This window comes from Carassius gibelio, chromosome A17 (genome assembly GCF_023724105.1).
Source record: "Carassius gibelio isolate Cgi1373 ecotype wild population from Czech Republic chromosome A17, carGib1.2-hapl.c, whole genome shotgun sequence".
Lineage (NCBI taxonomy): Eukaryota > Metazoa > Chordata > Actinopteri > Cypriniformes > Cyprinidae > Carassius > Carassius gibelio.
In genome coordinates this window covers 16,635,164-16,651,924 of record NC_068387.1, presented here as the reverse complement: position 1 = coordinate 16,651,924, position 16,761 = coordinate 16,635,164, and the positions used below count along the sequence as shown (strand labels likewise).

Sequence of the window (16,761 nt, the reverse complement as noted above, 5' to 3'; positions counted from 1 at the left end):
AGATTAGGCAGGCCTTCAAAAAAGGACGTTTAAAAAAAATTTAAAGAATAATAATTGCCTGACAAAAGGGCACTTTGGGCATCAAGGGGAAAAGGAGCACCACCGCACCCGCCTCTTCACGCGCCTGCGGCAGACGTTGGCAACACCACAAACCACTAACACGCAGTGTACTTGACACAACTGTCCAAACAAAGGGAGTCTTATTTATTGTACAAAAAGATGGAAAATGTTGCTACACTGCACAGGCAAGGGTTTACTATTTGTTCCATAAAACACAATGCACTACCATAATACTAACAGTATACTAAAAAAACTTTTTATGGAGTCATTTCAGACTTAACACTAACTTCATAAACAGAACAATCCTGTTTCCAACACTGGACATTTAAGACAATACACCGGTAGGCATGATGATTCTAAGAGCATATAAATACAAATATGTATTTAGCTATCATGCTATTTTTACAGTAAGAGGTTTTTAGCAATGCTGTGTCCTCTATTCTGGATACTGAGCTCCACCCTCACTGAGACCGAGGCGTTAACAAACCAGATCCACAGGGAAGTCAAGCAGAGGTCTCCAGAGAGTTTAACAGCCGCTGAATTACAAGAGAAAAGATTCATCCAAAGTAAGTAATAAGCTTTGTTTTTGTGTATGTTTGGAAGCGATTCACATTGTTCAAATGTCAAGCAACTCGTCAGCATTTGCGCTACAAAAATGTTTTCATTATAACAGTCTTGTTACCGTTCACTTACCCTGACCTGTCATTTCTACGTGATGAATCGATTTTATTGATCAGTAATTAAAGGGAAAGTGGCTGAACTTTTTACAAGTATAAAGTAGCTCACGTTTAAGATTGTAATCGGCTGATTAAAAAAAAAATGTAAATTTATATTTAGACTATTTTATGCGCTGTTTTAATAGGGTACATTATAACAAATATTCCAGCGTTCACAAAAGGAAAAAAAAAAACTATAATAAAATGTATATAATTTTATAATTATTTAATACATTTTGAGTGCTGGAGAAAACTGAATTGGGATTGACGAGTGAAACGAAAACTGCTGATAACAGCAAAGAAACTAATGACACAATGTAGCGAGAAAGAGAGCCGCACATGTTTAAAGATGATTAAATAAAACAATAGAACTGAGTAGATTCAACACATGTAAATGTACTTCAGATATAAACAAATGTTAACCCTTGTGTGGTCTTCGATCATTTCTGACTGGAGAATTGTACAGTTAGATTTTTTTTTCTTCTTCACCAGGATGGTACGAAGCTTGTTGACTTTATGTCACTTGGTATGTACGTGAACACACAAACAAATGAGGGCATGATTCGAAAAAGCTAAGTAGTCGTAAAACAAATAGTCACACTCATGGTTTTCAGTCAAAAATATCAGACCATAGGAAATTAATGTTAAGAAAAAAAAACTGAAATAAGTACATTGCATAAGTATTAATAGTTAATAGTTAATAGCTAAATATATTGCTGAAACACCTTAACAGCCTCAAGTCTTTTTTGTTTGATGTGACAGTCCTTCTCCTCATCTCTTGACCTCTAAACCTCTGTTAAAATTTGCAAAGATGTTAAAAATCTGTTTTTTGCTTTATCATTATTGTGTACTGGCTGTAGACTGATGTGGAGAAAGAGACATTTAAAACAGTTTAACATAAAACATGAAAAAAAATTAAGGGGTATGAATACTTTCACAAGGCTCTGTAAATATATAATATAAAAATATAGAGCAATGATGCCTTTTCTGATAGTGATTAATGTTGTGATGTGTGAATTATAAATAATTTAAAGGGATAGGTCACACACGCGTACACACACACACACACACACACACAAACACAATTAATATTCTGTCATCATTTACTCACCTTCATGTCCATTTATACCTGTTTGATTTGTTATGGATATCAAGCTCCAGTACAAAAAAAAACCCATTATGATTGTATCATATGATTCATATGACTTGTACACCTAAGTCCCCTGAAGTCACAATAGCATTCTGTGAATATCAGGTTGAAAATTATGGTCATTATTCACCTTAAACCTCACCTCAAGTGATCTGCTCATTGCTGTGATCAGATCATTGAGTCAGTGAGCTGAATTCAAGAAGCAAAGTAGTTTAATGAATAAGTGAATAATTCAGGACCTCGTTTCTAAAATCATTATAATCCATTTATTTTATGCATAAGTGTGGCCTAGTTATTCTTTAAAGGGGTCATATGATGTGATTTCAAGTTTTATTTTCTCTTTGGTACGTTAAAAGCTATTGGTGCATAAAGAAGATCTGTAAAGTTGCAAAAACTAAAGTCTCAAAACCAAAGAGTTATTCTTTATAAAAGTTAAAAGTCAACCACACCCCCCTAAAATGGCTTGTTCTAACTCGCCCCCACATGTCTACGTCACTATGTGGGAAGATTTGCATTACACCGCCCAAATGTTCACAGACAGAAAGAAGTTGTAACCTTTGGTTCTCGCTGTTGCTGCCGGCGCTATGTTGTGGAGAAGCTGTTTCGTTGTGGTGGTGGTGGTGGTGATGGCGCCGTGGATAAGACGCATGCCATTGGTCGGAGAGACCTGGGTTTGAATCCACTGTGAGACACCAATGTTTCCCTGAGCAAGACACTTAACCTCTAGTTGCTCCAAAGGCGTGCGACCTCTGACATATATAGCAATTGTAAGTTGCTTTGGATAAACGCGTCAGCTAAATGTAATGTAAATGTTGTGAAAGTGGAAATACTTTGTTTGACCTTCCAAAAGAGGACACAACTAGAAATCCACATTTTGTATGATTTTCATATGGTTTCAGACATTTGTTCTATTCGAATGTAAGTGCCCTGCGAAGTGGACGTCACGTGATATTCATTTCCATCGCAAGCTTGAGGCAGTCAGCCAATCACAAAGCACTGGATAACTTGCCAATCAGAGCAAACCTTGCTTTTTAGATCGATCAGCTTTGTAAAAAACGACTCGTTTCAGAAAGGTGGGGCATAGAGGAGAAACAATAATGTATAATATGTGGAAAATAATGTAATTTTTTTTAACCTTGAACCGCACAAACACATTTAATTACACCAAATAATGTTCTTTTTATTAAAAAAAATCACCTTTTCAGTGCATTGTAATAACATGAACTATTCCACCATTTGGCTTTTACATACAAGAAGTTGTTTTGAATTAGTTCACTCATTGTTATCTTTTTTCTCCTTCATTTTTTTTCATTTTCAGGTTGCTGTATTCTTTACGAGAGATATTCAGTGTCAAAGGGGATCAGAGGACACATTCAGAGAAGAGCAGTGTGAGTTGGCCTTGCTCTGAACCATGGACTGGAAGACTTTTCAAGCCCTGCTCAGTGGAGTGAATAAATACTCCACTGCATTTGGCCGGATCTGGCTCTCAGTGGTTTTTGTGTTCAGGGTGATGGTTTACGTTGTGGCGGCTGAGAAAGTTTGGGGTGAAGGGCAGAAAGAATTTGACTGCAACACCAAGCAGCCGGGCTGTGCAAATGTCTGCTATGACCACTATTTTCCCATTTCCCACATCCGACTGTGGGCCCTGCAGCTCATCTTTGTCACCTGTCCATCGCTGATGGTGGTCATGCATGTGAAGTACCGCGATGAGCGTGAACGCAAGTACCGTCAGAAGCATGGTGAAAAAGCCAAGCTCTTTGACAACACAGGGAAGAAGCACGGTGGACTGTGGTGGACGTACCTGATCAGTCTTTTTGTCAAGACTGGCATTGAGATCACTTTCCTGTACATCCTCCATCGCATTTATGACAGTTTCTACCTGCCACGACTGGTGAAGTGTGAAGTCCAGCCATGTCCCAACATTGTGGACTGTTACATTGGTCAACCCACAGAGAAAAGAGTCTTCACTTACTTCATGGTCGGAGCTTCAGCTCTTTGCATAGTGCTCAGTGTCTGTGAGATCATCTACCTGATTTCCAAACGCGTCATTCAGTGTACCAAAATAATTAATAGGCACCACAGAAGCAGTACACCACGTAACGGACGATACCGTGATGCAGACAGCAACCGCACCATTTCTTTGCATGAATTGGACAGCAAACCCGAGTTTAAGATGGAGTCTAAACCAGGCTTTAAGTCTGACTATGAACCTGGGTCCAAACCTCACTTAAAAACTCAACTCAAGCCAACATTTAAGCCAGCGTACAGAATGAGCGAAGACATGAGAGCTTCTGCTCCAAATCTCTCAGTAACCATGTGTAATATACAATCTCGTATACTTTGAAGAACATTTGTTTTTCTCCCAAGTGTTCACAAAGTCATCTTTAAACATAAAACAAGCATGAAAGTCTTTAATTGTCCATCAAGACCTATAAAACTGCCAGTCTAGTATCATTTGGCAGAAGGTTCATGAAAATATATATCCCAGTTTCAGAAACTTTTGACGGAAACAGCTGGGATTTAGTGGATTGCCTAGTGTGGCAGTAGAGATTGACCAGTATTGTGATATCATTGGTACCTGGGTTCAAACCCCAAGTCTTTTGATAACATAGTTCTTTCGGGGTTTAACTCCAGCTCAGATGACTGCATAACAACCATGATCCTAAGAATTAATGGGGACCAAATGCATTCCTTTCTTCTGATTCATTTCTTAAAAAGAACAAAGGTGAAAACCCATGAAAAAGCTCAAGTTATCAAAGATCCAGGAAGACTTTCATGGAGAACACACCCTGCATACAAAATCCGCCTCCACCTTCACACGCACACGAAAAGATAGGAGGAAGAGTGAATTTCTGTTGTTTGTTAAAATATGTAATGAAATGCCTCATGGGTGTCATTGTTTACGGGGTCTCCTGGTATTTGTTACAAAGATCAGAAGTTTTTAAGCTGGTCCTACTATAACAGTTTGATAGAGTTTATAGTGGATGTTTATATGCAAACACACCTTAACTCAAAATCATATGCTGGAAAAATGAGAGGTTTATAAAATATAACACAGTGTCCATAAAATGGACTATCAGGGAAAGTTTTTCTTCCTTACATTTCTTGTAACTTTACTGTAGACTGTGGACTCATCTGATCTACGCTTGGCAAGCATTTGTTAGAGTCTGACTTTGTTCAGACTTGCTGTTATGATTGTGTTACATATTTTAGCTGAGATTTTTAATGGTGCTGCACCCTGCCTTTGTATCAAAAGCTGAATCAACACACTGACATATTATCTTGTGAATTATATATATATATAAGTTGCCAAAACGTAGTTCTTTTTGTTTGTATGACAGATATTGTAAATGGGGATGTTTTTAAAGATGATTAATTCTGATACTGTATAAATAAAGTTTAAATTGCCATTTTGTCACAATTTTAAAGATTATGTGTGAAAATGCAAAAGATTCAATCATGAACAGACATTTAAATCAATGAAGAAACAGATTTAAGTGGATAAACAACTTCAACAAACTTTGACAGAACATGGAACATGAAAATCATTATTTATTGTATTATCCTTTGTCAGAACTTATTAAAATAGTGACCAATTTACACTTATCCTTATACACTTATACAAATCTTTCACGAAGCGTTCACTAACATTTTTAATACATTTATTTGGAAAAAATGCATTAAATTTATCAAAAGTGACTGCTGCTTCAAAAATATTCCAAATACATGCTCTTTGAGCTTTCTTTTCATCAAAACAACACTGCACTATTTAATTATTTTCAATTGTGATAAGAAAGGTTTCTTGAGCACCAAATCAGCAACCAATGGCCTTGGTGACCATAAGAGACTTCATTCACAAACATTAAAAAAAATGTACTGATCCCAAACCTTTGATTTGTAGTGGGATTCTACCATGTAACATGTTCATTTGCTATTATAGTTAGCATCTGAATGGATCAAATCTCTGGAATGTATCATAAGGCCTACTCAATGTACAGCTTATTTGTTCAAAGAGATATTAATATAGAAACTTTTTTTATTAATGTTAATGCACAGCCTTGCATTAACAGATTGTTACATTCTGTCTGATCAAAGTACAAAAGCTATCATTTACTTCTAAATAGCTTTTTTTTCTTCTTAGTCATGCATGAGTTTGTAAAAGGTTTTTGAGTGTGGGTATATGATGTCAAACATAATGCGCAGAAAACTTGTTGATCCAGTTAATCAGCTTTTAACAGATAACAGAAGTATTGCATATAAGAATGAGGGTAAGTGAGAAGGATCCAGTTTTAGGTGTGTTACTATTATGAAAAGTTCAGTTGTCGGACTAACAGGTAAAAGTGAACCTGAAAAAGAGGTTTGGCGTACTGCATTTATAAGAACACAAAAATTCACATTTCTCATCATCTTGTCTTTAATCATTAAAATTAACAATCTCTTATTAAATAAAAAAAAAGAGTGAAGTGTGCAAGTAATTATATCTTATTAAAATAAAATAAATACAATCATTCAATAATGCCAGTTAACAACACAAAGAGAAAAAATAAGCTGTAATAAACCCATAAGACATGTCTCAACAATAAATTAAAGGAAATGAAAAGGTATGTTCCTTATCGCACAGAAAGCACTCAAATTATTCATGTTTTTTCCTGGAAAGAAACTAAATTAATCAGCAGTTATAATGGTGTGTTATTTTTGTATCTGAAGTTCCGTGAGAGCCTTTTCATTATAATGGGTTTGTTATGAATACCAGTGTAGAAATTCATTTGTCTGGTAATGACAGATATTTCCGTCTCAAAATGACTCAAAGCATTCACGGACACAAAAACGGGGATATCGAATATAGAACAATACGTGACGCTGGACCACAAAACTTAAGTCGCTGGGGTATGTTTTTAGCAATAGGCAAAAAAACATTGTATGATCAGTCTTTTTGTCAAGACTGGCATTGAGATCATGAGTCTAGTATGAGTCTAAATTATGGATTTTTCTTTTATGCCAAATATCATTAGGATATTAAGTAAAGATCATGTTCCATGAAGATATTTTGTAAATTTCCTACTTTAAATATATCAATACTTAATTTTTGATTAGTAATATGCATTGCTAAGAATTCATTTGGACAAATTCAAAGGTGATTTTCTCAGTATTTAGATTTTTTAAATCTCAGATTCCAGATTTTCAAATAGTTGTATCTCGGACAGATATTGTCCTATCCTAACAAACCATACATCAAAGGAAAACTTATTTATTCAGCTTTCAGGTGATGCGCAAATATCAATTTAGGAAAATTGACACTTAAGATTGGTTATGCGTTCCAGGGTCACGTTTGTGACGTCTCATTCTATGATACATTAATAAACAAATATTCTAATCAAGATTAGTAATGTGATGCAAACTAACCAGCAAGACATTTGCATCTAGATATCATTCATAATATTCTGCAGTCAAATTCTGTCCCATTCTAGATTTTATTGCCTTTAGGCAATATCATCAGAAATCAAGGCACAAGAGAACAGCTTAGGTCCGTCTGGTTGTAAATATATTGGGTGATATGAGCTCACAAGTGCCCTTTTCATCACTCGCCTCATTCAAACATTCACAGTAGAGAATGTTCCTCATCCACGATGTCCAGCTCCACTGTTTAGAGATATTTATTTAAAAGATTCTATAAATTAAAAAAAAAAATCACTACATACTAAGGGGTAACATGGTGTGACTTCCAAAAGAGTAATGTCATCATACCAGAGACTATAACCACGATGAAGAGAAAGAAGACTTCAGAGCTTGCAGGAGGCCTGAGCAACTTTTGAATTTGTCCTTCTGTTGAGTGAATGACAGATGTATGAGCCAGCATCCAACAGTTTGGGCAGGTCCACTCCCTGAAACAAAGAAACTACAGATTAGATGTGAGGTATAACTTATTTTTTTTTTAAGAATTATCATCATTTAGTTGAGGTCCAATGGTGTTTTTGTGATAAATATTTATTTTTTTAAAAATATAATTATTATATTATGAATATTTCCCACCCATTCTCTGATCCCACAAGTGACAAATTACTTTAGAACCTTTGCAGGAAAAAGACCCACTGACTCAAATATCAAAAGTCCCCAAAATTTGTAGGTTTTCTTGCTAGATTTTGTGTGTGACGTCCCATATAAAATCAAGGTGTTTTAGGTTGTACTGGTGAGATTATGCATTTACAGATCAGAATTTTCTAAAAGAATCTAGAGTGCTGTTAAATCCGATGTAAGATGTAAATGTGACACAGACACAGTCCTAGACTTACTGTATGGATTCCCAGTCCATGCAGCATATAGACCACATCTTCAGTTGCAACATTCCCAGAAGCCCCCTGGGCATAAGGGCAGCCGCCCAGCCCTGCAACAGATGAGTCCACGACACTTACCCCATTCTAGAAAAGAACACATGAAACAAGGGTGTACTGTATTTAAAGAGAAGATGCTCATTTTAAGAATGTGAAAAATGAAAAGGCCAGAATGCATTGTGTTTACGCAAGGCAATTGTGTCAACTGGGTCTAGAAAGACAGTAAACCAATATGAATATAACAAAATTATAGATGTTAAGACAGACAGAAAGGTACTGGACATTTATTCCACCCAATTCCTTACTCACCTGTAATGCTACAAGTATGTTAGCAAGTGCTTGTCCATAAGTGTCATGACAGTGAACTGCTAAAGCCTCGACGGGAACCTCTTTCTTCACGGCATCCAACATCTCTGTCATGCCACCTGGAGTGCCCACTCCGATAGTATCGCCAAGTGAAATCTCATAGCAGCCCATGGAATACATTCGCTTAGCAACCTCTGCCACTTTGGTTGGTGATACCTTCCCTTCATATGGACAACCCAGCACACATGACACATAGCTGCATGGGAAAAACAGAGCAAGAGAGGTTATTTCAGAGATAAGAGCACAGGGTTATGGAAAAAAGTCCATAATAATAATAACCTAGAGACTGAAGGTGTCTTACCCTCTCACAGGAACTCCCTCTTGTTTGGCTGCTCTCACCACCTCTTCAAAGCGCACAAGACTCTCATCCACTGAACAGTTGATGTTCTTCTTACTGAAGAGCTCTGATGCAGCACCAAATATTGCGACCTCTTTTGCACCAGCCTTCATCTGAGATTATATGTATATATCTTACTGATGCCATAGTATAGACTATAGTAAATAAATACGCATATTCTGTATATCACTAGTCTGCATGTATTTCACTCACAGCAGCCTGGAATCCCTTCAGATTAGGGGTCAGGACAGGGTAGTTCACGCCAGGTTTCTTGTGGAGGCCACGCATCACTTCCTCTTGATCAGCCATCTGCCAATCAAATACAGCTAGTCTCTCATGATTCTCTCTCTCTCTTTATAATGTTTTATTGTATGTTGAGAGAGTTTGTTAATTAAATGTTTGCAGGCGTTGATGGTGTGTGCTGCATCTCACCTGAGGGACCCATTTAGGTGAAACAAAACTTGTGGCTTCAATGACAGGAAGTCCTGCTTCTGAGAGCATATCAATCAGACGGATCTTTACCTCAGTGGGAACAATGGTCTGATGGATGAAGAGTTTGTGATTAACAGAAACGATGCATCTCTTGTATTTCACTCTACATGGTTTCCAGAACTTTGTGTCACCGGGGTTTGACAGTTGTCAGTCTTAAAACAGAAGTGTTTGACCTCACCGCACAGAGCTGTCATGCTGGAGCTGGTGCAGGTTAATTCAGAATTACAGAAAACTTTTTCACCTTCTCATTCTGAAGTCCATCTCGAGGTCCAACCTCTACAATCTTCACCCTCTCTGGGAATGAGAGTGACTGTGTGGCAGACACACTGACCTGTCAGATCACACACAAAACGTCATAAACATATCACTGCAACTGTCAATCAAAAAACTGAATTGAATTGTCATTCGTAAATTAATTAAGTCAATACAAACCACGCAACATCGTCACATTCAGAGAAGCAAACGTGCACTTACGGATTTGAGTATTGCGGCAGAAACGGAGCGCAGAGCGGGTCGGTGAACCCGAGCAAAAGCGAAAGGACCTGGACTAACTCTCATCACGAGCGCCGCCATATTCACACGCCCACATTCGCCATGACGTCACTAGTTAATGAATGGATTTAGTTCTCGCGATAACATGGGATCAGATTTCCAGGAGCTCGCCACCTTTTTATCAGGTTTGGAAGGCTGTTAGGAACATTAATACAAATAGAAATGTATGGAGTTCATTTTCGTTTTTGTATAAGATAACATTTCATAAACAATTAATTATTTACAAGGAAAATATTCTATTCATGTACCAAAATTGTGAACAATTTATAAAATAAATTAAACAATAAGGTACTTCTTTGCACAATATTAGAAACAAAAAAGCTAAAAGAACTGAGCACTATGTCACTTTAATTTTGTTAATTAAATGTTTTACACCCTGTAGTATGTGCTCGAATTGAAGGGTATCTGGGTCCCTCAGATATTTTTATTTGAGTAAAAATGATAATGACAAATGTGATTAAATTCATGCAATTGATATTGTAAATTTCGTGAATTCATTATATACAATAGCCTAATTTAAGTTTTTAGAAGACCGCTAAACGCAGGACATCGGTGACGTGACTGCTGGATTTGCGCCGCTCTGCTGAAGCTAACTTCGGCTAAAAAATAGAGAATAATAAAGCTCCACTAGTCGGGAAGACAAAGTTTCTTACTGACTTTTTTTTTAGGGGCAGTTTCTCTCTATATATATCTTTCCACTATATTTATTAACTTCATTTGGGGCTTTTGGATAAATTATTATTAGGCCTGGTTCAGGGGTGCTAGAGATCTTGATGAAGATGATTTACAGCTTTAGTAATTAAAAAGGGAGTGCTCGTTGTGCGGTTTCTGTGCTATATATAATCCATTCAGAATTGTATAAAACTTGTTTTTCATGCTACTAAGACCAACAGCCCAAAGTTTCGGGAATTACATCGGCAAATGCGGGATTCACTCTTGAAATAACTATGATTGACATATTGATAGCCATAGTTAGATCCTGAATAAAGCTGACTTTTGGACTGAAATGGTTGAATAGTCTACTGACTGAACAGACTCGTAACAGTCCTTTGCCTCCACCTACTGGACCTAACGATGTCAACTGTACTTAAATCGTTGAAAAATCCCCACAACAAAAACATACAGACTGATAGCCAGTCTTTTCACATTTTTAATATTTCATAAACTAGTTTTTTTTTTTTCATTCAAACAAGCCTTTTTGGAACAAAAATTATTATCACAAAGTGTCAATCATCCAGTTGTTTTTAGGGAAAATAATATACTACATTCGTAAATAATGCTAGAATTATTCTGTTGGACGTACAATACTGTTCAAAAGTCATTTCTGTTCACCAAGCCTGCATTGATTTGATCCGAAATACAGTAAAACAGTAATAGCATGATATATTATTACAATTTAAAATAATAATAATAATAAAAAAGTAAACAATTTTCAATATCATAACTCCAGTCTTAAGTGTCACATGATCCTTCAGAAATCATTCTAATATGAAAAACATGTCTGATTATCAATGTTGAAAACAGTTGTGTACAATTTGTTTTTTTCAGGATTCTGTGATTTAATAAAGAGTTCAAAAGAACAACATTTATCGGAAGTAGATATAATTTGTAACATTATACACTTCCGTAAAAAAAGTTTTGGGTTAGTAAGAATTTAAATTATTTCTTTTTTTTTTGGGTGGAAAGAAATGAAGAAATTAATACTTTTATTCAGAAAGTATGCATTAAATCGATCAAAAGTGACAGTAAAGACATGTATAATGTTACAAAAGGTTCTTTTTCAGATAAATGCTGTTCTTTGGAACTTTCTACTCATCAAAGAATCCTGAAAATAATTTGTACACAACCGTTTTCAACATTGGTTTATGTCTTCACCCACTGGTTCCTGAAATTACCCTGAGAGCAGTTGACTTTTGAGAATCTCCTGCCTATGTTAAACTTCGAGCACTGGTGTGTGTGTGTGTGTGTGTGTGTGTGTGTGTGTGTGTATATATATATATATATATATATATATATATTCCTTATATAGGCCTATATACACTTTTTCCTATTTTCATATTTGTTGTGAGATTTATATGTTTTTACTAATCTTTGTACATCATTGAATAATAAATCGAATTTTATATATATATATACAGAAATAAAAACATAATTTCTCCCTCTGCATCAGTCATCGCAGCTCTGAGAGCTGAATGTTTTTGTTGTTTGTCTAAAAGATTAATTAGATGTTAAATGTTGGCATAAAGGTAGAATAATTAAATTTATTCCCCCTTTTTTATCCTACTTAAATGGCAATAATGATTCATACAAACACTGCTTGTTTTTAAAATATTTTCCTTTAGTTCAAATAATCAAAACACAAATAATTTTATGTTTAAATAAGACAAATGGCAAAGATTATATATCCAGAGTGAAACAGAAACACATACTGATATATACAATATTTTATTTGATGTTTATGTTGAGCCTATGTCTGGTAACAATGTAACTCCTTTGTTTTAAATAAATAAATGAGTCTGTTACACATCATCAAAGCAGGTCACATGGACTCCATGCAGCATATAGTTTATTAAATGATATGTAAACCTTGGCATTAACTAAAGTTGTAGTAATCTAATGTGAAAACTTAAAACTGTTTTGAAAAATTGGAGTCGAAACTAGAATATTGGAGATTTGTTTTTTAATTACAGAAAAATCTGTCCCATTGCATCATCCCTGTATCTAAATTAAATTACCATATTGGCATAAATGCATTTTTTGTAAATAAACTAAATATACTTTAAATTACATAAATATTCTTGTATTTTTAAAAAAGCTTTAACATTTTAATACTTTAAATTTTCAATGAGAAAGTGTTTTTATTTGTACAAAAACGCACAATCATATTCCTTAAGAAATTTTAACAGGCCTTAAACTGCCAGGAAGACAGCTTTTGCCCATTCACCCTTTCACACACAAACACAAGCATATCATCACTTTCCACTGGCTTCCTCGTCGCTGTCCTCCACTTCCTGGATTATGAGATCTGCACCAGAATCTTCAGCTAGGTCATCGTCATCCATGGTCCATGCAATTTGCCTGTTCTCACTCATGTCCTCTTCCACACCCAACAACAGGCCTTCCTTCTCCTCATTTCCAACAGTCTCATCTGTGATCAACTCACTGTAGCCACTTTCTTGAATGCAAACGTCACACAGCCTGTATCTGCGGGTTCCCTCACTTACCACTCGCCCAGTGACTTCAGTCACATGGCGTTTGCACTTCCTGCACACTAGCTTACGGGCCTGATGGATCTGTGGATCACAAGTGAGAAAATGGGATGTTTTAGATTTCACATTAAATGTTTGTGGTTGTTTTTTTTTTGACAGCCTGGAGAAAAGTACAATTATTTATGATCACACATTACATTTGATTTAATTCAGCCCTGAATTAATGACCAACAGTAGCATGTGGATGTACAGTACAACCTGTGGAGGTGTTAATGGACCTTTCCATGTGTGAAGTAGAGTGTGTTTCTCACCGTCTCAAAATGGCTGCGCAGGTGTTCCAGGCGAGTGAAGCGTTTGCTGCAGGCCTGACAGGGATAAGGACGCTCACCTGTGTGACAACGGAGGTGACGCTTCAAGTCAGCCTTTCTCTTTACTGTGTGCGTGCAGAATGGACATTTGTATCGCATAGAGGGAGTGGAATCTGAGACAGACAGAGACAGATATTTACTGTCAGATCCCTTTCATGCATCACCACATCAAATGACTATTTGAAAGCCAATTTAAAATCCAAACCATCTCTTGTTTGCTCAGAAGCTTCAAAAACACATCATAAAAGAGAATAAGTGTGGATAAAAGGAGAAAGGAGAAATGTTTTCCATTTTTAACTTCTGTAAAAGTTTTGGCTGTTGTTTAACTTTGAATGGCTTTTAATTGCAAAAGGGCATTTGGATTTGTGGAGTATGAACATAGAAAATCTAGTCTAAGCACTTTTATTGTGCCTTCATAAAGAATTTAATGAATTTATTTTTCCATCAAAATACAAGAGAACAATATTATTTTACAATATTATTACAACTGAAACATTAATTTCTTCCTGTGATTGCAATGCTGTAAAGCACATTTTTCAGCAGCAATTACTCCAGTCTTAAGTGTCACATAATTTATCATAAATCATTCTGATTAGTTCTGGACATTTCTTATTGTCATTGTTGGAAAGTTTTGTGCTGCTTAATATTTTTGTGTAAACTTTGATTGTTTTTTTAGTTTTCTTTAATGGCTGTAAAAGTTTAAAAACAACTTTTATTTGAAATTGTTTTTGTAACGGCATAAAGGTCTTTGCTGTCATTATTGACCAATTTAATGCATCATTGCTAAATATAATTATAATATATATATATATATATATATATATATATATATATATATATATATATAATAACAATAAAATAAAAACTTACTGACCCCAAACTATATATGTACAATACCTGCAGGTTGGTGCTCACCTTTATTAAACACCCCAACTACCCCAACAATAGACGGAAGGTTGGCGTACAGATTGTCTGCTTTCTGAGAGCAGTGTGATACCACTCCCTGCAGGTCAATGAGAGAAGTGTCTTCTGTCACCAAGCGACTGGTGGCTGTTCTTTTCCTGCTTCCTCTTCTTCTGCGTTCAGGGAGCTCAGAGCCAAACTGCTCCTCCTCCATTTGCGCCTCCAGACTGGACTGTGGTGGAGAGTTCTGCTGAAGCCCAGACGGCTGTGGGCTTGTTCCTCTGAAGTCCTCCTTCATCTGATCCTCCTCTGCTTGATCCCAGAGTCTGGTCTGTGAGCTCATGCTTACGTCACACATGTTGGACGGCTCGTTGAGATTCTCACGTCTCTCCTGAAGTGGACTGCTGTCCGATAGACACAGGTACCGACTCTCATCTTCCTCTTTTGTGCTGATCTCAAGGAAAGATTTAATGAAGACCTTGCAGTAGGAAATGACATCATTCATCTGCAGGTAGCTGGCGGCTGACATCACTTCTATTACATTAGAGCTATTGAGCTCCAGCTGACCGGAGTAAATGAAGTCCAGGATGATGGCAAAGATCTCAGGGCTGAAGACATCAAAAGAAGCATTTATAGACTCTAGAGTGTCTTTTGCTCCTTGAGACAGCAACATCCTGAAATATCCACTGCTGCCGTACAGGACGTTACGGTGTGCACGGAAAATCTGACCCTCCACCAGCACGTTGCAGTCACAGAACAATTCCTGCTGTCGTTGCTGGTCCAGCTGCTTTAGCAAACAGCTCTGGTGAATGGCTGACATATCAGCACTGGTCCATTTGTGAACAGGCCTGAAAAAAGGAAGTGGGACATATAAAATATAAGAAAATATAAGAAAAAATATCAAAGAATGAGTAATTGACAACTGTTATTCATGATTCAGTTTTAAATTCCTGCAGCTTGTTTGTACAGTGCCAGTGTTGTGCTTTGTGTGATGTAATAGCAGCGATTTGATTTCACGAAAAAGCAGATAAACCCCGCCCACTGTGTCCTGATTGGATGACACATCTGTCAATCATGTCCATTCGCTGTGGAAGGGGCAACACCCGATTCTGCGCATCGGGTAACGAGGGAGAGAAACGGAGAGAGAAAAGAGAAATAAATACAGAGAGATGGAGAGAAGAAGAGAAACGCGAGTTTAACACATGAAAAATATTACAATAAAGGAAATATTGGCGACGCTGTTGCTGCTAAAATATCTTATCATTGGTTCCCTCGCAACACGCGCACACAAATAGAAAAACTGGGTTACAGTGCAAGACATATAAATAAATAAATAACCAACCCAATTAACAAAGACATAAGTAACGTTGCAACACCGAAAACGCTAGAAAAGTCAATTGGCTATACGATTTAAGTCACTGCGCCCGATATGTGCAAAACGCCCGCCGGAGAAATACCTGATATAACGCGCACACACGCCTGTGATTCACTAAAAGGACATTTAAACATTAACCAGGCATATCATTTCTAACATTACGAGAGGCAGTGGGTGGTTTCTGACGGGAGCCCAGTCGTCTGTGGAGAGCCGCCCACCAAACCGACCTCAGCTGGAAACGCTTCAAACTGGATTTTAAAACGCAAAACACCCGGCTTTGTAAACACCTTCATTGCAGTTCATATTTCAGATCACTTGAGTTCGGAAGACCCGCAAGTTGGCGTTTAGCCTCGTGCTGGTCCCCGTCGACCACCCACTTTACCCGGGAACCGTGTCCCCAGTCTCTTAAACATAATACTCACAGATGCCCCGCGTCACCCGCACTCCGGTACGGTCGACATGTCCCGCTTTCACAAACCATCTCCATTTCTCTGGCTATTTTGGGTATATTTCTCCAGCTTTTGTTATCAGGGCGAACGGCTTTCACTTCCTGCTTTGCCCGAAAGACCGAAACCCGTTTGTGCTGGAAAAACGTTTTGCTGACGTGGGTGTCCGGAGCGCCCGGGACCGGAGAACCGCTTAAAGCACACGCGCCACCCGTACAGCAAGCCCGATACATTTATATGAACAGGTTCTGGCTTTGAAAATGAACAAATGTCCCATTTTAGTTTGTTTTTCAGCACATATGTTGACCATTTCGTCTCATTGGAAACGGCGCCATTGATTTGACAGGGCACGGTGTTCGTTACAGTCAGTCGAGTCTAATAAGATTGGTGTTTTTTTTTTTTTCACCATTTTTTTTTTTTTACAAAAACAAAACCCCTTTATACAAACCTGTTAAATG

General features: G+C 37.0%; 3 protein-coding genes across 5 annotated transcripts; 1 reads left to right on the top strand and 2 right to left on the bottom strand.

The window, feature by feature from the left end:
* The first annotated feature begins 531 nt into the window (after positions 1-531).
* On the top strand, positions 532-5,347 carry LOC127933553 (gap junction beta-3 protein-like). Its single transcript, XM_052530597.1, has 2 exons — positions 532-626; positions 3,245-5,347. The coding sequence occupies exon 2, from the start codon at positions 3,338-3,340 to the stop codon at positions 4,268-4,270; it is 933 nt and encodes a 310-aa protein (XP_052386557.1). The 5' UTR covers positions 532-626; positions 3,245-3,337; the 3' UTR covers positions 4,271-5,347.
* Positions 5,348-5,465: 118 nt separating this feature from the next.
* On the bottom strand, positions 5,466-10,075 carry LOC127933552 (hydroxymethylglutaryl-CoA lyase, mitochondrial-like). 2 transcript variants are annotated; one of them, XM_052530596.1, is made up of 9 exons: positions 9,925-10,075; positions 9,692-9,781; positions 9,391-9,498; positions 9,172-9,267; positions 8,923-9,071; positions 8,565-8,817; positions 8,217-8,342; positions 7,672-7,808; positions 5,466-7,594 (listed from the first exon to the last, which is right to left on the bottom strand). In XM_052530596.1, the coding sequence occupies exons 1-8, from the start codon at positions 10,021-10,023 to the stop codon at positions 7,707-7,709; spliced, it is 1,023 nt and encodes a 340-aa protein (XP_052386556.1). In that variant the 5' UTR covers positions 10,024-10,075; the 3' UTR covers positions 5,466-7,594; positions 7,672-7,706. The 2 variants fall into 2 exon arrangements, with proteins under 2 accessions (XP_052386556.1, XP_052386555.1); XM_052530595.1 differs by having other exon boundaries at positions 5,466-7,808.
* Positions 10,076-12,431: 2,356 nt separating this feature from the next.
* Positions 12,432-16,726, bottom strand: LOC127933556 (zinc finger and BTB domain-containing protein 8A). 2 transcript variants are annotated; one of them, XM_052530598.1, is made up of 4 exons: positions 16,280-16,726; positions 14,495-15,330; positions 13,523-13,692; positions 12,432-13,295 (listed from the first exon to the last, which is right to left on the bottom strand). In XM_052530598.1, exons 1-4 carry the CDS (start codon positions 16,534-16,536, stop codon positions 12,975-12,977), a joined length of 1,584 nt encoding a protein of 527 aa, XP_052386558.1. In that variant the 5' UTR covers positions 16,537-16,726; the 3' UTR covers positions 12,432-12,974. The 2 variants fall into 2 exon arrangements, with proteins under 2 accessions (XP_052386558.1, XP_052386559.1); XM_052530599.1 differs by lacking the exon at positions 16,280-16,726 and adding an exon at positions 15,940-16,256.
* Positions 16,727-16,761: the final 35 nt, after the last annotated feature.